The sequence below is a fragment of the Hypanus sabinus genome, chromosome 1 (assembly GCF_030144855.1).
Source record: "Hypanus sabinus isolate sHypSab1 chromosome 1, sHypSab1.hap1, whole genome shotgun sequence".
Classification (NCBI taxonomy): Eukaryota; Metazoa; Chordata; class Chondrichthyes; order Myliobatiformes; family Dasyatidae; genus Hypanus; species Hypanus sabinus.
The window spans coordinates 199,876,149-199,899,296 of NC_082706.1; the positions used below are offsets into that span (position 1 = coordinate 199,876,149).

At 42.1% G+C, this 23,148-nt stretch overlaps 1 protein-coding gene across 1 annotated transcript in view; it reads right to left on the reverse strand.

The window, feature by feature from the left end:
• eif3hb (eukaryotic translation initiation factor 3, subunit H, b) overlaps positions 1-23,148 on the reverse strand; it is a 153,300-nt gene that overhangs the window by 121,618 nt on the left and 8,534 nt on the right. Inside the window, exon 2 of the mRNA XM_059984040.1 lies at positions 10,386-10,542. Within this exon, the coding sequence (XP_059840023.1) occupies positions 10,386-10,542 (157 nt within the window). The remainder of the gene's footprint in view (positions 1-10,385; positions 10,543-23,148) is intronic.

Consider the following 23,148-nt stretch of genomic DNA (forward strand, 5'->3'; position numbering starts at 1 on the left):
TCTGTCATCATATTTGACCTACCAAAATGAACCACCTCACACTTATCTGGGTTAAACTCCATCTGCCACTTCTCAGCTCAGTCTTGCATCCTATCAATGTCTCGCTGTAACCTCTGACATCCCTCCACACTATCCACAACACCCAAAATCTTTGTTTCATCAGCAAATTTACTAGCCCATCCCTCCACTTTCTCATCTAAGTCACTTATAAAAAGTAAGGGTCCAAGAACAGATCCCTGAGGCACACCAACCTCCATGCAGAATATGACCCGTCTATAACCACTCTTTGCCTTCTGTAGGCAAGCCAGTTCTGGATCCACAAAGCAATGTCCCCTTGGATCCCATGCCTCCTTACTTTCTCAATAAGCCTTGCATGGGGTACCTTATCAAAGGCCTTGCTGAAATCCATATACACTACATCTACAGCTCTACCTTATCAATGTATTTAGTCACATCCTCAAACAATTCAAACAGACTCCAAAGGCACAACCTGCCTTTGACAAAGCCATGCTGACTATTCCTAATCATATTATGCCTCTCCAAATGTTCATAAATCCTGCCTCTCAGGATCTTCTCCATCAACTTACCAACCACTGAAGTAAGACTCACTGGTCTATAACTTCCTGGGCTATCTCTACTCCCTTTCTTGAATAAGGGAACAACATCCACAACCCTCCAATCCTCTGGAACCTCTCCTGTCCCCATTGATGATGCAAAGGTCATTGCCAGAGGATCAGCAATCTCGTCCCTCGCTTCACACAGTAGCCTGGGGTACATCTCATCCGGTCTTGGTGACTTATCCAACTTGATGCTTTCCAAAAGGTCCTGCACATCCTCTTTCTTAATGTCTATATGCTCAACCTTTTCAGTCTGCTGTAAGTCATCCCTACAGTCACCAAGGTCCTTTTCCATAGTGAATACTGAAGCAAACTATTCATTAAGTACCTCTGCTATCTCCTCCGGTTTCATACATACTGTTCCACTGTCACACTTGGTTGGTTCTATTCTCTCACGTCTTATCCTGTAAGATATCCTCTCAGAGATTCTAGGATCAATGATACATGACACAAGATGCCATTAAACAAAATTAGAGAACATGGAGTTGTGGTGTATGTTCTGGTTTGGATTAAGGATTGGTTAAAAGTCAAAACAATAGGAGTATACAGCTCACAGGCAGCAGGCTGTAACAGTTCTGGGGTCCCAACTATTCAATGGCATACATGAGGAGACTGGGTGTAATTCATCCATTTGTTAATGATGAAATCTGGGTGTGAGCGGAATACCAATAGGCTCAAAGGGGATATTGACAAGCTAAGTGTATGGGCAAGCACATAGCACTGATACATAATGTGGAAAAATGCAAGTTCATCCATTTTGAGGGAAAATCAGTGTTTCCTATCAGTTGAGAGACTAAAAAGGTTTGGTTAAATAGGTCCTGGGTGTCCCTGTACATGAATCAAAGAGCTAACATGCTGCACCTGCAATAAGCAGGTCAGAAGGCAAACTGCCCATTGGCACTTATTGCACAAAGGATCTGAACACAAGGGTGAAAATGTGTCTCATTGAAACCACATATGGTTGTTTCGGATTATAGTGCAAATTGGTTTAAGCAAATACTGAAATAGAGAAAATACAACAGTCATCATTACTACTGATGAAAAAAAGACTTCTATCATCTCTTAATCTACCAGAGGATGCCTGGGTGCAGTTTATAGTTAGAAATTGTCCAGCAACAGTGTCTCGTGCCAATTAAATGACCTAGTGGCCCAAATAAACAAATGGGGTCCCGGCCATCTTCTTGATTAAGTTTTGTTCTTTAAGTATGTTCCAAATAGGTGGCTGTCCCAATTAACCAAAATCCATTATTTACATATCTTATTTTTCCCTAATTGACTCAACAGGTATGCTCTACTGTTTGGTTTATTTGTAGAGACAACAGACAACCTGTAGGTGGCACTGTACTCAAACAAGTCACCAGATTCAAGAAAATTGCCAATACACTTTCAGAAAGCTGTGCCACTAAAGTTGAAGTTCCCTTGAAGTTGAAGTGCACAAAATTAAAAATAATATGCTACTGCTACAAGCAGCAAGCACTTCTTGACGCAGTTCTGAACAACAAAATTAAACAAGGTTACCTATAATTAGAAATTCAGAAAGCAGTAAATGTAGTGAAGTCTGACAAAAAAAAAGAGAAAATCTGAAGACAGTTCTTAGCAAATTAAGACAGATTACTGATCAAAGGTACTCATACAGGTTATCTAAAGCAGAAAATAATTTCAAATTCATAAAATATATTTTGTTTCTTATAGGGCAGAAGGCAACATAATGGTGAGCAAAATCTTTACAGAACAGACAACCCAAAATCAGCATCAGGTTTAATATCATCAGCATACGATGTGAAATGTGCCGTTTTTGCCGCAGCAGTACATTGTAATACATAACAAAAAAAGTGAATTATAAATCTTAAATTACCTGGTGTAAAACATGTTTTTTCCACATAAATGAAAGAAACAAGTGATTCAAAGATCCCAGCTATCAAGCAAAGGGAGAGAGAAAACATTTGAATGGAGGGACCTTCCTTGGGGACCAGCAAGCGATAGGCTGGTAGACGGCAAGGAACACCCTCTCGCCTCGATGACTTTAATCTTCCTTGGCGCTTCAATTGGCGAGATCAGAAAGAAATGGAGTGTCTTCAGGCTTCTTGGCCTAGAGGTCACACCCTTCACTCAAAACCTCACGGAACACCCTTGGAGACAGCAGAGCGCCAGATTGCTCAATCGATCCAAAAACACACCACCAAAACGTCAACCACAGGCTCCAAAAGTAGCAGAACTATATTTGAATGAAAAAGTGAGGAAGTAGTTTCATGAACCGTCTGGAGGATGTCGCCCTTGTTTGTATTGCTCACTGGCGCCATCTTATTCCAGCGGATCAGATGTCCAAAACAAGTTGTTCATCGTCAGACAACTGAAAACTGTCCATAAAACAAAATAAGAGAAACAAGAGATCTTGCAGGCTTTGGAAATCTTGAGCAATACGCAATATGCTGGAGGAACTGAAATTCTCAAGAATGCCATTTTCACTGTTCATTTGTGTTCATCCATTCCCCAAAACAGCGCAGAATAGGCCTTTCCATTCGAGCTGAATACCCAGCAATCCCAGATTTAACCCTCGCCTAATCACAGGGCAGTTTACAATGACCAATTAACCCACCAACCAGTACGTCTTTGAACTATGGGAGGAAACCAGAAAATCTGGAGGAAACTCGCACAATCACAGGTAAAATGTACAAACTCCTTACAGGAAGTGGCAGGAATTGCACTCTGGTCATCTGTAGTGAAAAGTGTGCTAACCCTAAGCTACAGTGTCACCCCAAAAGCTATCAAAAACACCAATACAAATGTTTGAACAATGTAAAATGCCATTTTTAAAACATACACAAATAGAACGGCAGCAGGTCAGAAAGCAAGAGAAACAGAGCTAACCTTCAGGCAAGTTCATCCAGACCGGAAAAATTGAGAGAACAATTGTGCTTTAAGTCAGTGGTCCCCCACCACCGGGCCGCAAAGCATGTGCTACCAGGCTACAAGGAAGCGATATTACCGTAAATTCCGGAGTATAAGCCGCTACTTTTTTCCCACGCTTTGAACTCTGCGGCAACACTGCGGCCTATACTACGGTGTGGCTAATGCATGTTTTTTTTTCATGCCGCCAAAAACATTTTGCCTCGTAACAGCAGACCAATAAAATTGATGAGTAGTTCACAGAAGTCCAATGAAATTGTACGATAAATCAAGCGCACTTTCACAATTAAATTATTGTAAATCAGTCATTTGTACTCACCCTCATCAACATGGAAAACACTCGAAGAAAAGCATATGATGCAGCTTTTAAGTTAAAGGCGATCAATCTGGCGGTTGAAGAAGGAAATCGAGCTGCTGCACATAATCTTGGCATAAATAAATCGATGTTGAGACGGTGGAGACGCCAGCGTGAAGAACTGAGTCAATGCAAAAAGACGACAAAAGCTTTCAGAGGTAATCATAGCAGATGGCCCGAACTTGAAAACTTTCTTGAAGACTGGGTTAACACACAGAGAGCAGGCGGCCGCGGTGTTTCCACCGTGCAGATCAGACTGAAGGCTAAAGCAATCGCCACCAAAATGAAAATCGAAGATTTTAGAGGTGGGCCATCGTGGTGTTTTAGATTTATGAGACGAAAAGGCCTGTCCGTCAGGGTACGCACGACTCTGTGTCAGCAGCTCCCTCCCGACCACGAGGAACAACTTGCTAACTTCCGCACATTCACTCAAACAAAGATAGCGGAGAATTCCATCGGGCCAGATAATATCATAAATATGGATGAAGTACCTTTGACGTTTGACCTGCCTCTCACTCGGACTGTTAATAAAAAAGGTGACTCGTCCATCACACTGAAAACAAGTGGCATGAGAGAACGCATTTTACTTGTGTTCTGAGCTGCACAGCATCCGGACTAAAGCTTCCACTGATGGTGATTTTTTAAGCGGCTGACAATGAAAGTTCAGTGAAAGCTGCCATCAAGAGTACAAACTCAATTCCAGCTGTGATTCCTGGGGGCACCACGAAGTATTTGCAGCCACTGGACATCAGCGTGAACCAGGCATTTAAAGTGGCGCTGCGCGTTGAGTGGGAGGCTTGGATGACGAGTGGCGAGAAATCCTTTACCAAAACAGGACGCATGCGAAGAGCATCTTTAACTCAAGTCTGCCAGTGGATCCTAAATGCGTGGAGTGGTGTCACAACTTCCACCATCACCAGCGGGTTTCGAAAGGCTGGACTGCTGCGTGATGAAGAGGACTGCATGCGCTCAAGTGAGAGCGACAACGAAGAGACTGAAGTGAGTGATGAGATCCTGAGGTTTTATTCAATTCAGACACTGGAGGACTTTGATGGTTTTAGTGCGCAGGAGGAAGATGAAGAAGGCGATCAATAACTTTTCCTGGTAGGCTGCAGTATATATATTTTTTTTACCAGTCGTTAGGAGATATTGGAATGTTGTTTGTGCACTGTTCAGTAAAAAAGTATACGCAACGTAATTTGTGTGTTACCGACACGTATGTATATTTAAAAGTAGCTGTGTTACAGGCACTGTTCGAAAAAAAGCATTTGCAATATATATTTGTTTATGTTACCATACGGATTTAATTAAAAGTTAAAAAATCCTCACGTGTAATATCTTTCTGTGTAAATATCTCATATTACAATGAGGGACATCTGCGGCTTAAAATCCGGTGCGGCTTGTACAAGCACAAAATTGATTTTCTTTCTAAAATTAGAGCGTGCGGCTTTTAATCAGGTGCGCTGTGTAGTCCGGAATCTACGGAATTTGGCGGTATGAAACGAGGTGAGTCAGTTGCATCTTTCCTCATTCCCGGTCACATCCACTGTTGAACCTGATGATACTAAGCTGGGTGGCAGTGTGACATGTGATGAGGATGTTAGGAGAATTCAGGGAGACTTGGATAGGCTGAGTGAGTGGGCAGATGACGTTTAATGTGAATAAGTGTGAGGTTACCCGCTTTGGGAGTAAGAACAGGAAGGCTGATTATTATCTGAACGGTGTAGAGTTAGGTAAGGGAGAAATACAAAGAGATCTAGGAGTCCTTGTTCATCAGTGACTGAAGGTGAATGAGCAAGTGCAGCAGGCAGTGAAGAAGGCTAATGGAATGTTGGCCTTTATTACAAAGGGAATTGAGTACAAGAGCAAGGAAATCCTTTTGCATTTGTACAGGGCCCTGGTGAGACCACACCTGGAGTATTGTGTACAGTTTTGGTCTCCAGGATATAGGAAGGACATCCTAGCTGTAGAGGAAGTGCAGCGTAGATTCACAAGGTTAATTCCTGGGATGTCCGGACTGTCTTACGCAGAGAGGTTAGAGTGACTGGGCTTGTACACGCTGGAATTTAGGAGATTGAGTGGGGATCTGATTGCAACATATAAGATTATTAAGGGATTGGACAAGATAGAGGCAGGAAATATGTTCCAGATGCTGGGAGAGTCCTGTACCAGAGGGCATGTTTTAAGAATAAGGGGTAGGTCATTTAGGACAGAGTTAAGGAAAAACTTCTTCTCCCAGAGAGTCGTGGGGCTGTGGAATGCACTGCCTCGGAAGGCAGTGGAAGCCAATTCTCTGGATGCTTTCAAGAAGGAGCTAGATAGGTATCCTATAGATAGGGGAATCAAGGGATATGGGGACAAGGCAGGAACTGGGTATTGATAGTAGATGATCAGCCATGATCTCAGAATGGCGGTGCAGGCTCGAAGGCCCGAATGGTCTACTTCTGCACCTATTGTCTATTGTCTATTGAACGCACGCGAGGTCATCAGTCGGTCTTAACCTACAACTACTCGGTGAGTAAAAAAAACAAACGTCACTTGAGTTTCTTTGGAAGAGGTGGTAGGGAACATAAAAGGTCTAACAATGATAACGCAGAGACAGCCGAAGCTGAGACTGCAAAAAAAAGCTTCCTTCAACAGAAAATACAATGAGTCGTACATAAAATATGGCTTTAATGCAACCAGTGACTCGCATGCTCCAAGCACCGTGTATGATATATGGAGACAACCTGTCTAATGAGGCAACGAAGCCCTCAAAACTGCTTCGGCACCTTGAGTCCAAGTACCCCGCACTCAAGGACAAATCCGTTGAGTTTGTTTGAGTGGTAAAAACGTGAGCAAGCCAGACAGAAGCAAGTGCTGAGAGCCACCACCTCCACAAATGCTGCTTCTCTGAGAGCATACTTAGTGGCTAGCCGTATTGCTAAGGCTAAGAAGCCTTTCACTGTCGGTGAAGAATTGATTCTGCCTGCTGCCAAGGACATGTGCTGTGAACTGTTGGGAGAAGCTGCAGCTAACAAGATGGCACAGGTTTCTCTTTCTGCTACCACAACTTCAAGGAGAATCGATGACATAGCGGAAGACATCGAAGCACAGCTGTTGGAACAGCTTAACGAGTCACCATGGTATGCTATCCAGGTCGATGAGTCTACCGATGTCGACAACAAGGCAATACTGCTAGTTTATGTATGATATATATTTCAAGATGACGTGCACGAGGATATGTTGTGTGCACTGCCGCTGCCAACTACAGACAGACAGACTTTATTGATCCCAAGGGAAACTGGGTTTCATTACGGTCGCACCAACCAAGAATAGTGTAGAAATACAGCAATAGAAAACCATAAATAATTAAATAATGATTAGTAAATTATTCCAAGAGGAAATAAGTCCAGGACCAGCCTATTGGCTCAAGGCGTCTGACACTCCAAGGGAGGAGTTGTAAAGTTTGATGGCCACAGGCAGGAATGACTTTCTATGACGCTCAGTGGTGTATCTTGGTGGAATGAGTCTCTGGCTGAACGTACTCCTGTGCCTAACCAGTACATTATGGAGTGGATGGGAGACATTGTCCAGATGGCACGAAACTTGGACAGCATCCTCTTTTCAGACACCACCGTCAGAGAGTCCAGTTCCACCCCCACAACATCACTGGGGCAGAACTATTGAAGTCTTTGAATGGGTACAGGTCAGGCAAACTGTACTGGTCATTCACTGGAATATGCACAGACAGGGCTGCAGCTATGACTGGACGGCTGTCTGGTTTCACTACCCGAGTCAAAGAGGTTACTCCTGAATGCCAGCCTACACACTGTGTCAGTCACAGGGAAATGCTGGCTAGTCGAAAAATGTCACCATATCTTAACAGTGTATTGAGTGATGTTGTTGAAGTTATCAATCACATCAAAGCAAAAGCCTTTAACTCACGTCTGTTTGAGCAGCTTTGTGAGGAAATGGATGCAGAGCCCAAACGCCTTCTCTTACTCACTGAGGTCAGGTGGCTATCGCGGGGGAGAGCCCTGGCCAGGGTTTTTGAGTTAAGAGAGCCGCTACAGAGATTTCTTTGAGGGAAAAAGTCACCACTGGTAGCACACTTCAGTGATGAGGAGTGGATAGCAGAACTCGCTTATCTGTGTGACATGCTCAATGAACTCAATTTGTCACTTCAGAAGAGAATGACAACTGTCTTCAAGTTGGCAGATAAAGTCTGCTTTCAAAGCCAAACTGGATCAGTGGGGATGGCGAGTGGACAGGGGAATATTTGACATGTTCCCAACATTAGCTGGGATTTTGGGAGAGACTGAGGTTGCACCGTCCTTCTCACAGCTGGTGCGCGATCACCTATCTTCGCTGTCAACAGAATTCGAGCATATTTCCCAACTGCAAATGACCCAAGACGTGCAAAGGATGGGTCCGCGACTGTGAATGTCCCCGGTGAATCATCCATGTTGGCGCAGGAAGAAGATCAACTCCTCAAGCTTGCAAATGATGGTGGGCTGAAAAGTATGTTTGACATAACGTCTCTGCTGGCGTTCTGGATCAAAGTCAAGGTTGAATATCCTGAGATAGCTACAAAAGCACTGAAGGCATATGAAAGCATTCCAACATCATATCTCTGCGAAGCAGGGCTTTCTGCAATGAATGCAACAAAAACTAAATTGTGGAATAGAATGGACATAAGGAACCCCCTTTGAGCATTGCTGTCTCCCATCACCCCTTGATGTGACCGTCTTGTTGCAGGGAAACAAGCCCACTGATTCAGCGATATTGGTGTGTTGCAATGATTTTATATGTTCATACGCAGAAAATATGCGCTGTGTGTTTAATATCCAAACGTTACTTAAAATGTTATGATGCTATTGATTTATAAGTAACTTATAATTGACTTATCACTATATTAATGCGAGGAAAATATGCACTGTGTTTTTAATAATAAACTCGTTAGATAAACTCTTTTAAAAACAAAACTAAGTGAATTAGCCACTTATAAGTGACTTATAGTTGATTTAACACCTATATTCTGGACGTGATTAACATCTCCCCCCCGTCTGCAAGAATATTGTCAATAATAAACCAGTCTGCGGTGCAACAAAGGTTGGCAACCCCTGCTTTAAGTTATAGAGGAACCATCTAAGATAAGGTGCAGCTCGAACATCTGGAAACATGGTTCACTGTCTCAAAACAAGGGGTTCATTGCTCAAGACCAAGATGCACATAACTTTCTTCACTCCACTTCTGGTAAAACTTTGGAATTCAAAATAGAAGGTGTAGCCGGTTACATTCCAGTAAAAGAATTTTAGGTACTAAAGGAATGAGATAGAGGCTTATTACAAGAAAATAGAACTAAGATAAAAGATTGGTCGTGATTTTATTGAATCCTACAAGCACAGAGGCCAAGTATTGCAGCACTCATCAAGCAAAGATGACATTGATATCTCATGGTTTGTCTCAAAGGACGAGCGAGAGAGCAAGACTGTGGCATTTCGAAATGTTGGGCAACCAGCAGTTCTTGGTGACTGCAGATCACAGTCTCTCTTTGGGTGCTTTGCTATTGCTTGCTGGGTGGTGGGTGCTGACAATTTTTGCTGAAATGGGTGGGGGGAAGAGGTTGATGTGTTGCTGCTTGTGTGGGGGGGGCTTTGGGGTTCTAACATTTGTCTGTCATTCATTCTTTTTGATTTCTTTTTTTAATAGAGATGTCTGCGAAACTGAGTAGTTCAGGTTTCATCCTGAGTAAATTCTCTGATAATAAACTGAAATATTTGAACCATATGAACCTTCTGCAAGTTTCTACATACCTCAGTTTTAAACAAATGCCTTACTAACAATATCCCCTTATTCAAGTTTTGCTCACTAGTTAAACATAACATTTATTCTATCATGCCCCAGACAAGATCACCCTTCATTCTTCTAAACTCCAAAGAAAATAATCTATTTTCTTTATCAGCCATTGATAGGAGAACCCTCTTCATTCCAGGAAATAATGATTATTTAAAAAGTGCTGTTGTTCAGTACAGACATCATGTGGCTTGGCAATAATAAAAGAACAAATCCAGCATGTTCCATTTCAGAAAATACTAACATTTTCAACTGCATTGGCTAAAAGCATATCTATTTTCTTCATTCAGAGATACAGTGTGGAACACGTCCTTCCAGCCCAACGAACCCTGCTGCCCAGCAACCTACTTGCCTGATTGCAGGACAATTTACAATGACCAATTAATCTAATAACCGGTACATTTTTGGACTGTAGGAGGAAACTGGGGCACCTGGAGAAAACCCATGCAGTCAGGGAGAATGTACAAATACCTTACAAATGGTGCCGATAATGAACTCCAACACCTTGAAACTATAATAGCACGTGCTAACTGCTACAATATCATATTATGCTGTGTAATGTACAGTTAAGCTATGACGTTTGTAACTCCAACTGCAAGACACCAACCAGGATACTCACTCACCAGCTTGAAGTGGCATATTCAAAGAAAACACCATTCACAACATACCTTCATCAAAGTCGGCATCTTCCTCTGTATGTTGAGGGAACGGGAAACAGTTGGTGATTTCAAGCCGATCATCAACCACAAGTCCTAGAAGTACTCCTTGGACCACTTCGTTGCCCTGCCCTTCCTCCTGGAAATGTTTAATGATCTTCAGGACAACCTACAATAGAAACAATGAGGCGACAGTGAAAAGAGGGGCATTTGTTTCCTTCAATTTAACACACTCAACAAAGGACATGTTGGCACTGGGGAGGGTCCAGAGGAGGGACACGAGAACGACCACACAGATGGAAGGGTTAACACGTGACGAAAGTTTGAAGGCTATGGGCCTGTACTCACTGGAGTTTAGAAGGTTGGGGGGTGGGGGGAATCTTGTTGAAACCTATCAAATATTGAAAGGCCTAGAGTAGATGTGGAGAGGATGTTTCTTATAGTGTGAGAGTCTAGGACTAGAGGACACAGCTTTAGAACAATGGGATGCCCATTAGAACAGAGACGAGGAGGAATTTCCTTAGCCACAGCAAAGTGAATCTGTGGAATTCAGTGCCATAAATGGTTGTGGACGTCAAATCATTAGGTATATTTATAGCAGAGGTTAATAGGCTCTTGATTAGAAAGGGCATCAAAGGTTACAGGGAAAAACCTGCAGAATAGCCAGGACTGAATGACAAAGTAGACTCACTGGGCTGAATGGACTGATTCTGTTACTACATCTTATGATCTTAGAATTATGAACACACAGACCATCTTAAATCCCCCACAAAAAGATTTGTAAAATAATTTTCTTAAACTTTGTGGTAAAGGCTCTACAATTGCATTGTCAGTGAGTTCCCAGATTTAGCATGGAAGATAAAGAATCCATGATAATTTCCAAGCCATGTTAAATGCAGATGAAATTAAACTTGCAGTAAGTGTCCTTACAACATGCCTGCTGCCATTATCCCTTCAGATCCAATTCGCTGCAGTTTTGAGAAGTTCTGTCAAAGACAACTTATCTAGTTCCATTCCACATCTTACTGATGAATTACATTGTAGCTACAGTCTGCAGGGAATGAACATTCATGACGACGAAGGATCAACTTTTGACTCATCAGTTAAGTGTGGCAAAGGTTTCCTGTCTCACACTTCACATCAGAATCAGAACCCAGGTTTAATATCTCCAGCATATGTCATGAAATTTTGTTTTACAGCAACAGTACATTGTAATACATAGTAATAAAAACTATAAATTACAATTAGCATATACATTTAAAAAAATTAACTTGGTAGCAGTGCAAAAAGAAAGGGAATAATACTGAGGAAGTGTTCATGGGTTTATGCAGTCTGCCATCTTTGGTGGAGCTGACTTGTCCATAGAACCAGTCATTCCCAGAGATGGTAATGGAAGAGACAAGATCCTTCAAATCTGCCAAATCAAGTTCTGCTTTACCACACTGAGAAATAACTCTCCCAGCTTAGGCACAGTACCAGACAGGCACAGTTTATGAGGATGATATCACAGGGTCAAATGAGCTGTGTAGAGACTTCAGAGTCAGAATCATAAAGTCCTAGAAAGCACAGCACAGAAACAGGCCCATCAACCCACCTAGTCCATGTGGAACTATTTAAATTGCCTACTCCCAAATACCTGCACCAGGACCATTGCTCTCTACACACCTACCTATCCAAACTTCTTTTCAACATTGAAATCAAGCTCGCATGCACCACTTGTAATGGCAGCTCATTCCACACTGTTATGACCATCTAGTGAAGAAGGTCCCCTCATATTCTTCTTAAACTTTCCCCCATCCTCATCACATTCTACAGGGGTTGTATTGAGAGCATCCTGAGCAGCTGCATCACTGCCTGGTTCGGAAATTGCACCATCTCAGATCGCAAGACCCTGCAGCGGATAGTGAGGTCAGCTGAGAAGATCATCTGGGTCTCTCTTCCCGCCATCATGGACATTTACACTACATGCTGCATCCACAAAGCAAAGAGCACTTATGAAGGACCCAACACACCCCTCATCCCTCCTGCCATCTGAGAAAAGGCACCGAAGCATTCGGGCTCTCATGACCAGACTATGTAACAGTTTCTTCCCCCAAGCTATCAGACTCCTCAATACCCAGAGCCTGGCCTGGCACCTTGCCCTATTGTCCTGTTTATTATTTATTGTAAATGCCTGCACTGTTTTGTGCACTTTATGCAGTCCTGGGTAGGTCTGTAGTCTAGTGTAGTTTTTTTCTGTGTTGGTTTTTACGTAGTTCAGTCTAGTTTTTGTAATGTGTCATGTAACACCATGGTCTTGAAAAAACGTTGTCTCATTTTTACAATGTACTGTACCAGCAGTTATGGTTGAAATGACAATAAAAAGTGACGACTTGACCTTTCACCCTTAACCTATGATCTCTGGTTGTAGTCCCACCCGACCTCAGTGGAAAAAGCCTGTTTAAATTTACCTTATATACCTCATAATTTTGTATAACTCTACCAAATCTCCCCTCAATCTTCAATGTTTCAAGGAATAAAGTCCTAACCTATTCAATCTTTCCTGATAACTCAGGTCCTCCAGACTCGGCAACATAAATTTTGTCTGTACTCTTTCAACATTATTTGCATCTTTCCAGTGGGTAGGTGACCAAAACTGCACACAATACTTCAAATTAGGCCTCACCAATGTCTTACTCAATTCAACATAACATCCCACTTTACCTTGTCTAAATTCACTAATTTCATGCTGGTTTTAAACTGATTTGTTTGCAATCAGCAGAATAGCAGGACATTTGAGAAAAGAATTCAGAGTCAAACACATTGTGCTATATCCAGAAAGATACAGGTGTCTCCCGTTTTTCGAACATTCATTTTACGACACCTTGCTGTTACAAAAGACCTACATTAGTTACCTGTTTTCACCTACAGAAGATGTTTTCACTGTTACGAAAATAGACAGTGCACCCCGAGCAGCCAAGCTCCTCCCCCAGAACTGCATTCTAGCTGCCGTAGCTTAAACACATGCCTGTGAGCATCTGTGCTTTATGTAGAATTATTTTGTGCATCGGTTAGCAAGATGAGTTCTAAGGTATCTGAAAAGGCTAAAAGAGTGAGTAAGGATGTTACACTTAGCGTAAAACGAGACATAATTAAGCGTTTCAATCATGGTGAATGAAGTAAAGATACAGTGAGTTTGGCTAAGGGTTTGTGGAAGTTGACGAAGATGATGTTGAAGAGATTTTGGCATCCCATGACCAAGAACTGACAGGTGATGAAGAGGAAAGGATAACAATTGAAACCGAACGCAGTAACGAACAGACCGAAAGTGAAGTCGTCCAGGAACTGAACGTGAAGCAACTGCGTGAGATTTTCGCTGCGATTGACAACACTGCAATGATTGCAGAAAAGTATGACTTTGAAAGGGTATGTAGGTTTAGGGCACATTTGCAGGATGGTCTGGGTGCTTACAAAGAACTGTATGATAGAAAAATGCACAAGGCTAAACAGTCAAGCATACTGTCGTTTTTCAAGCCTTCCACATCAGCCACAGCAGACGACGAACCTCGACCTTCGACATCGAGGCAGGCAGAGATAGAAGAAGGTGACCTGCCTGCCCTGATGGAAACAGACGACGAGATGACACCCCAGTGTACCACCACCCCAACCTCCGACGACTCAGTCTAACATACCATCATCAGTGCACTCACTGTCTTCCCGATTCCGGTAAGTGAAACTACACTGGACGCACATTACTACTTTATATAGGCTGTGTATTTTTAATGGGTTATTTGGTACGATTTGGCAGCTTCATAGCTTACAGGTTACTGGAAAGAGAGCTTCTGCCGAGAATTGTGCCATGTGTTTCTGCCAAGAGTGGGTGCATCGAGTGCTTTTGCCACGAGGGCTACCGAGAGCGCTTGCGCCGAGTCTTTCTGCCGAGAGCGCTTGCGCCGAGTCTTTCTGCCGAGAGCGCTTCGCTTGCATGAGATTTTCGCTGCAATAATTGCAGAAAAGTATTCCTATTTTATATAGGTTGTGTATTTATCAGATCATTCTGCTTTTACTATATGTTACTGTTATTTTAGGTTTATGTGTTAGTTGGCATGATTTGGTAGGTAATTTTTTGGGTCTGCGAACACTCACAAATTTTTCCCATATAAATAAGTGGTAATTGCTTCTTCACTTTACAACATTCCGACTTATGAACCATTTCTTACGAATGCTCTACCTTCGAATAACAGGGGAAACCTGTATACAGACCAGGCCACACAATGAATTTCCTTCCCAGATATTCATGAATCAGATGGGATTTATAATCCAGAGGATTAATATATATTAATATGGTCTAAAAAAACCTAGTATCAATAAAGGAACCAAGGTTACTTCATTCCAGCTGCTGAGGTGGAACCTGGAGTCCTTCCAGATTCTCCTCAGCTTTTGCAGAGAACAATTCGTAATCCAGGTTCCCACATGACTGGAGATGCCTACAGCCGCCAGCAAATCCATCCTGCCAGTCACACAGACCAAACCTGCAAAGGTCTTTGGCACATATATATAGCTAGGGTGCCCAAGACATTTGCATAGCACTGCAATAATTTTATGTATTCCACCATACTTCTGCTGCAAAAAATACTAAACTTCATGACATATATAAATGATGATAAACCTGATTCTGACATGGCTCTCTATTGTGGACTGGTAGTGGGAAAGGGACAGGGACAGGGAAGACCTGGTTTGGAAAAGAGGAGAGGAGACAGGAGGGAGCAGGAAGCACCAGAGAGGCATTCTGTAATGATCAATAAAACAAATGCTTGGAATCAAATGACCTTGCCTGTGTCTCAGCTGGCTGTGTCTGTACCCGTGCCATCAGCCACCACCACAGCATTCCTTCTCTGCCACCTGTCGCCTCCCATGGCACTCCACCCTCACCATTCCCAACTTCTTTTGCCACCACCAGATTTACAAATTTGCTCTCCATCTCCCGTTGACAAATACAGTACAGTAGAAAATTCTTAGGCACTCTAGCTATATATATGTGCCTAAGACTTTTCCACAGTACTGTAAGTCAGGTGTTTGAAAAAGGTAAGGAACAGTATACTTCAGGTTATTTGTCCAGGGTACTTGTCTGCTAACGTGATTATTGTGCTGTCACTGCAAAATAAAGCACAGATAAGTGATGGAGTATCAGGTGAAACAAAGGCGAGAGGAGTTACCCTAGTGAGGTGGGGCAGGATAGAAATGATTAAATTCTCTAAGTAAGCGTAAGCTAGTTAAGCTTCCCTTTCACAATTATTAACTTCTGCTATCGTCAGGAAGACACTACTGCGTGAAATCCTCCCTGCCCTTTCAGCATTTCAAAGAGCCTTTCCCTTTGCATCTTTGTGGTCTAGTTTCCGTTCTGCAAATTCGCATTTCTTGTCAGTGAAGATTTAGCAGTCTCTCTCCTCTGGAAGTAGAGATTTCCTTTGCAGCCTACTGAAAGGATATTATAGAGTTGTTACGTTTCTGCACATAGATTTGACTTACAGTTCAGTGAGACAACATTTGTGAAAAGGTTTGCTCCTCCTCCTCTCGGTAAATGGAATTCTTTTCCCCCCTCACAATAGTAGATATTCCAGTTCAATTTGAAGGTCAGAGCTAAATTTAAAGCGGGTTCAAATTTGAAAATCCACTCTAGCTAAGGTCCCGTACTCCATGTAATCATTGTTCCTTCTCTTTAAGTTAAGACAAGTCAAGTCTTTCATCATTTAACTATATACACATACACCATCAAACAAAACAATGTTTCTCCGGATCAGGGTATAAAACTGTAGGATACAGCACAAATAATTTGGTAACATTTCAAATATGATGCTGCAGGGAGTTCAGAAGCCTAATGGCCTGAGGGAACAAGCTGTTTCCCATCCTGACTGTTACAGGTAGTCTCTGAGTTCGAATGTCGGACTTACGGACAACTCATACTTACGAACCGAGGAAGGAGAACGCTGTCCTCTATTTTAAGTCAGATCGCAACGCATCCACCATTTTAAGTCGTTGTCGTTGACACTGTGTTTAATTTTGTATTTGGCTTAAATTTTTCTTAGTAAGGTTCACCCTGACCCCCACCATTCCGGTCGGCTGGTGGCGCAGCGAGATCAGTGCCGGGCTGGAGAATGGAGGTTCTCAAGTTCGATGCAGTGACAGACCGCTCCCGTTCTGAGTTGATGTCGATCCAGTGACTTCCGTACCATCCGTGCCGGGTTGATGTCGAGCTCACGACTCGACCTCATAAAAAAAAAACACTGCCACCTCCAGTTTAAATTCCCATGCGGAATATTTTGGAGGATCAAATACCCAAACCCAGCACATTGTCCCATTTAACCTGTCTGTGCGGTGGAGTTTAGGACCCGGGGAATTCAGAGCACTGGTCCTTAGGACCCCGCGACCTCAGGAGCCAGCGCAGCTTGGGACCCGCCGCCCACAGTGTTTCTGTTCCATTGATGGGAAGTGATCACGATTGAAAATAAAGTGGAAATAATAAAACGTTTGGAAAGATGTGAAACACCATCGGTCAATGGAAAAGTGTTAGGCTACAGTTGGTCAATGATCGGAACAATTTTAAAGGATAAAGTGAGAATAATGGAGCATGCGAAAGGCTCTGCCCCGATGACAGCTACAGTTATTACTAAGCAACGCAGTGGTTTAATTATTGGAATACATACGTTTCTTAAGTGTGTTATATGCAGAGAAAGGTAAAATATACACTATACAGGCAGTCCCCGGGTTACGTACTAGTTCCATTCCTGAGTCTGTCTTTAAGTCGGATTTGTACGCAAGTCGGAACAAGTACATCTGGTATTATTTAGCATCAGGTAGCCAAACGTTTGTCTTAGTATATAGTATATATTTTACCTTTCTATGCATATAAAACATTTAAGAAACGTATGTATTCCAACAAATAAACCACTGCATTGCTTAGTAATAATTGTAGCTTTCATCGGGGCAGGGCCTTTCACATGCTCCATTATTCTCACTTTATCCGTTATCCTTTAAAATTGTTCCGATCGTTGACCGACTGTAGCCTAACACTTTTCCAATGACCGATGGCGTTTCAGCTCTTTCCAAACGCTTTATTATTTGCACGTTATTTTCAATCGCAATTGCTTCCTGTCAATGGAACAGAAACTCTGCGGGTGGCGGGTCTTGAGCTCCGCCAGCTCCCGAGGTCCGCTGGGTCCTGAGGACCACCACACTGAGACAGGTTAAATGAAACAAGTGGGGGCTGTGCTGGGTTTGGGTATTTGATCCTCCACAATATTCCGCGTTGGAATTTGAACTGGAGGTGGCAGTGTTTTTTTTACGAGGTTGAGTTGCGAGCTCGACATCAACCCAGCATGGAAGCGGTCTGCCACTAAATCAAACTCGGAAAACTCCATCCTCCAGCCTACCGCTGATCTCACTGCACCACCAGCCAACTGGAATGGGGGGGGGGGGGGGGGGGGGGTGGTCAGGGTGAATTTTACTAAGAAAAATTTAAGCCAAATACAAAGTTAAGCACTCAACACAGGGTCAACGGCAACAACTTAAAATGGCAGGCGGTGTCACGATCCGACTAAAAATGGCAGACGGCATTCTCCTTCCGCAGTTCGTACGAGTTGTTGGTAAGTCGGACGTTCGTAACTCAGGGACTATCTGTATACTAAGATAAATGTTTGACTAACTGATGCTAAATAATACCCGATGTACTTGTTCCGTCTTATGTACAAATCCAACTTAAAGGCGGACTCAGGAACGGAACTCATATGTAACCCGGGGACTGCCTGTACTGTCTTTATGCATATGAGTCTCCTGCCTGATGGTAGAATATCTAAAAAGAAGCCGAATGGATGGGTGGGATCCTTGATAATACTAAGGGCCCTGTGCATGCAGCACTTGATGTAAGTGTCCCTGATGGATGGTAGGGAGGCCCCTATGATCCTCTCAGCCATTCTCAGAGAGCTTTGTAGGGATTTCCAGTCCAATACTCAGCTACTCCCATACAAGATGGGGATGTAATGCATCAGGATACACTCAATGATCCTGTTAGACATACCTGATGTATCTAAAGGACCCTACCTTTAGACATATTAGGTATGTAGTTTGGTCAGCAAATCAGGTTGTTACACCCACAGACACTTTACTAAACTGTGCCTTCAATACAGAAGGCCAAATATTAAAAATTTTAAAAAGCCTAAACATTCAGCAGGGCACATGAAGAAAGAAAAACTGGTTAACATTTCGTGTCGATGACCTTTCATCAGAATGGCCATTTACACTGCTTGACCTGCTTAACATTTCCACTGATCTTCATTCTGTTTACAGATGATCAATACTCACAGCTTTTTGCCAAGACTAAAGATAAATTCAGCACGGGAAATGAGGTTGCTTGAGAACTTGAATGTAGAACTAAGCTAACATTTCAAACTGATCACCTCAAGACACAGCTGTCTGATAATCTAACCACATAAATGTGGGCATAGTGAAGAACTTACAACTATACCTGTAATATTTATGGGATGGGGGGAGAAATTGGTTGCTCTTCACCTACTGGCCTACCACTGTCCGAAGCTCAGCTCAAAGCAGACAGGAAGGGATATAATGATTTGTCAGCAATTTCAGATCATAAGCTGTGACATGCTCTTTGATCCTCACCGATGTTTCATTGATGCACAACAGAAAACACCCCATTCGAATGCATAATAGCTTGCCTTGGCAACTGCTCTGCCCGTGACTGCAAAAAACTGCTGAGAGTGTGGACGCAGCAGATCACAGACAACAGCCTCCACGACGTGAACTCTTCATACATTTCTTGCTGCTTTGGTACAACCACCAGCATAATCAAAGATCTTACCTATCTTGGACATACATACATATTTTTTCTTTCATTCCCTCTCCCACTCCACCTCACCCCACCCCACCATCATTAGCAGAAGATACAAAAGCCTGAAAGCAAGATTACTGAACAGTTGCCTTGAATGATAAGGCAGATACTCACAATCTACCTTGTTATGACCTTTATTATCTGCCTATACTATCTCTGTTACACATTATTCTAAATGCTGCAATTGTTTGAACTTGTACAACCTTAATGCATCATTGTACTGAATTGATCTGCATGAAGGGTATGCAAGACAAGTTTTTCCACTGTACCTCAGTACAATAAAAAATTACCAAATCAACATTGGTTTGAGGAATTTTCAAACATTAAACAACATGGATGCCGCAGTAGTTTAGTGGTTAGCACAACACTATTACAGCTCAGGACGCTCCAGAGTTTGGAGTTCAATTCTGGCACTGTTCTGTAAGAAGCCTCTGTACATCCTATCCATAGAATAACTAGGTTTCCTCCGGGTGCCCCAGTTTCCTCCCACTGTCCAAAGATATACTGGGTAAGTTAATGGTCATTGTAAATTGTCCTGTGATTAGGTTAGGGTTAATTTTTGCTGCGGGGTTGCTGGGACATCGTGGTTTGAAGGGCCAGAAGAGCTTACTTCATGCTGTAAAATTTTAACAAACTGCTGGAATAAGATGTGGAGAAGGTTAGAGGGAGGGGGAAGAGGGGAGAGAGTCAGGAAGGAAAATAATACATCATGGTGGGGGAATGAACAACCTATTCTTTCAACATTTTCCTCTGTGGATATTTTAACATTTGTAATAGATTTAAACATAAAACACTAATACAGAATGACTGAGATGGGAGGTGAGGACCTCGATACAATAGCTATCACTAAAAAGGTAGGGCTGAGCAAACTTGTGGGCCTGAAGATAGACAAGTCCCCTGGGCCTGATGGAATGGCAGAAGAACTGAAAGAGAACTGAAAGAACTGAGAAATGGCAGAAGTTATAGTACAGGCTTTGGTGATAATTTACCAAAATCCTCTGGATTCTGGGCAGGTCCTGGTGGATTGGAAGACAGCAAATATCACGCCACTGTTCAAAAAAGGATGTATGCAAAAGTCAGGTAACTATAGGCCAGTTAGTTTAATATCTGTAGTTGGGAAAATGCTTTAAGGTATCATCAAAAAAGAAATAGCGAGGTACATGGAAAGAAATTAATCCATCAGGCATATGCAGCTTAGATTCAGCAAAGGCAGGTCCTGTCTGACAAACTTACTGGAGTTCTTTGAGGATATAACAGGCGCAGTGGATATAGGGGAATCGATGGACATTATTTACTTGGATTTCCAGAAGTCATTCAATAAGGTGCCACATAAAATACATCCATGAGATAAGGATGCATAGAGTTGGGGTGATATATTAACATGGATAGAGAACTGGCTAATAGAAAGCAGAGAGTTGGGATACATGAGTGTTACTCTGGTTGGCAATCAGTGGTGAGAGGTGTGCCACAGGGGTCGGTGCTGGACCTACAACTGTTCATGATATACATTAACGATTTGGAAGAGGAGACCGAGTGCAGCGTATCTAAGTTTGCTGATGATACTAAATTGAGTGGGAAAGCAAATTGTGCAGTGGATTATTATTTAAATGGTAAAAAAAACTGCAGCATGCTGCTGTGCAGAGGGACTTATGAGTGCTTGTACATGAATCACAAAAGGTTGGTTTGCAGGTGCAGCAGGCTATCAAGAAGACAAGTGGAATGTTTGGCCTTCATTGCTAGAATTGAATTTAACAGCACAGGGGTTATGCTGCAACTGTACAGGGTATTGTTGAGTCCACACCTGGAGTACTGTGCACAGTTCTGGTCTCCTTACTTAAGGAAGGCTCTACTGGCTATGGAGACAGTACAGAGGAAGTTCACCAGGTTGATTCCAGAGATGAGGGGGTTAGACTATGAGGAGAGACCGAGTCTCCTGGGACTGTACTCACTGTAATTCAGAAAAATGAGATGAGACCTTACAGAAACATATATAATTATGAAAGGGCTAAATAAGATAGAGGCAAGAAAGTTATTTCCAAGGGTAAGTGAGACTAGAACTAGGGGACATAGCCCCAGGATTCAGGGATGTAGATTTAGGATGGAGATGAGGAGGAACTGCTTTTCCCAGAGAATGGTGAATCTGTGGAATTCTCTGCCCAATGAAGCAGTGGAGGCTACCTTAGTAAATATATTTAAGAAAAGGTTAGATAGATTTTTGCATAGTAGGAGAATTAAGGGTTATAGGGAAAAGCGCAGGTAATTGGTGATGAGCCAGATCAGCCATGACCTTATTGAATTGCAGAGCAGACTCAACAGATCAGATAGCCTACTCCTGCTCCATTTCTATGTTCTAAAGTACAGAAAACTAGAGGCTGATAGTGCTCAAAATATAATCTTCAGCAAAGTGCATATTTGGCTATGTTAAGGTGCAATATAAATATACAGTACATAGACGACACTACATCATTTTTTCAACTATTGGGTGACTAAAAATTTTTTCACAAAACTAAACTAAAGCTACAAAGCATTATTCATCATTTATAATGAAAGCCAAAAGGAAAGTTAAAAATTAATGTGCATAGTTTGGCACATGCTTTTCACCTCAAACTGGATTCCACTCCAAATCAAGCTATTTCTTAATAATTCTAAGTGATTTTTTGCCATATGAATTTGTACTGGGAACCCAGCTCCAAATGAGCTGAACGCAATTGTTACTGATCTCAGACATCAGAGTTAAGAGCCCAAGATGCACAAGGGGAAATCAATAAAAATGTTAGTTTTCATTCCTGTGCTGTGCTAATCTGTCGGACGGCAATAATTAGAACATTCTATTTCACAATTGTGACATATTTCTCCTTGCTAAGGAGAGCATACGTTCACACTGCCTTGAAAAGCCTCATTTATACAGTTCATGGTACAGCAAACTCCTAATCCAATCCCTGACAGTATTCTAGACATCTTCTAATTTACTATGTTACAAAGATATTGAATTTCATCTCTTGGGAGGATTTGTACCCAAGTAGATGGCTGAATTCTAAATAGTGCTGTTTCTATACAGGGCTACTTTAACAAAGCAATTTATGGATTAGTGATCTGTAAACTAGCTCCCAGTGTTTACATTTCTCTAATTTCTTTTAATTTTTAAAATTTTTCCTATTCCCTTATATCAGCCCAACTTTAGTGATTGCACTTCTGGGTCAGTTATCTAGAAGACTGGTCTATTTTTCTGGAAAGAGATCAAATCACACAACAAAAACTTTTAAATTGTTACCTAATTAATAGTAGCTGTATAACTACAGCACGGTAATATTTTTTAAAAATTATTTTGGACTACAGATATCCACTTAAAGATGGAAATCTGCCTTCCTTTCCCATTCCTGCATTCAAAAAGCAAGACTCATTCTTTTTTGCCCTCTGCTGTATTTACCAAAATCAATAATAAAAATGGACCCAAGGACCTGGAATGACACAGGGACATCCTCCATATTCAATCCTGTTCTAAATACCCAGTAACTAACCCAATCTTCCTCATGAAGATTTGGGACTTGGACCAAAATTCAAAATGTAGAGCTTCAAAAACTTGCAATTATATGTAGTAAATACTAACAAATTCATCCTTTTTAACTAATGTTTCTGATTTCTCCATCATCAACTAATGCATGGAAATTGCACAAAGGGCACATTGCCAAGAGTCTTCTGCTTAGAATTCTCGGTGCCGATTCTGAATTCCACAAAGCCTCATATCTTCAAGAGAAGTGGGGTTTTCCCCTTGGACTGCTCAGTGAGAATTCTGGATCCTACAAAGCCTCACACCTTCAAGTGAAATGTGGGCAAAATAATCATGATTACTGCCTACTAATCTTCCACCATGTAATCTTATGATACAGCTCAATT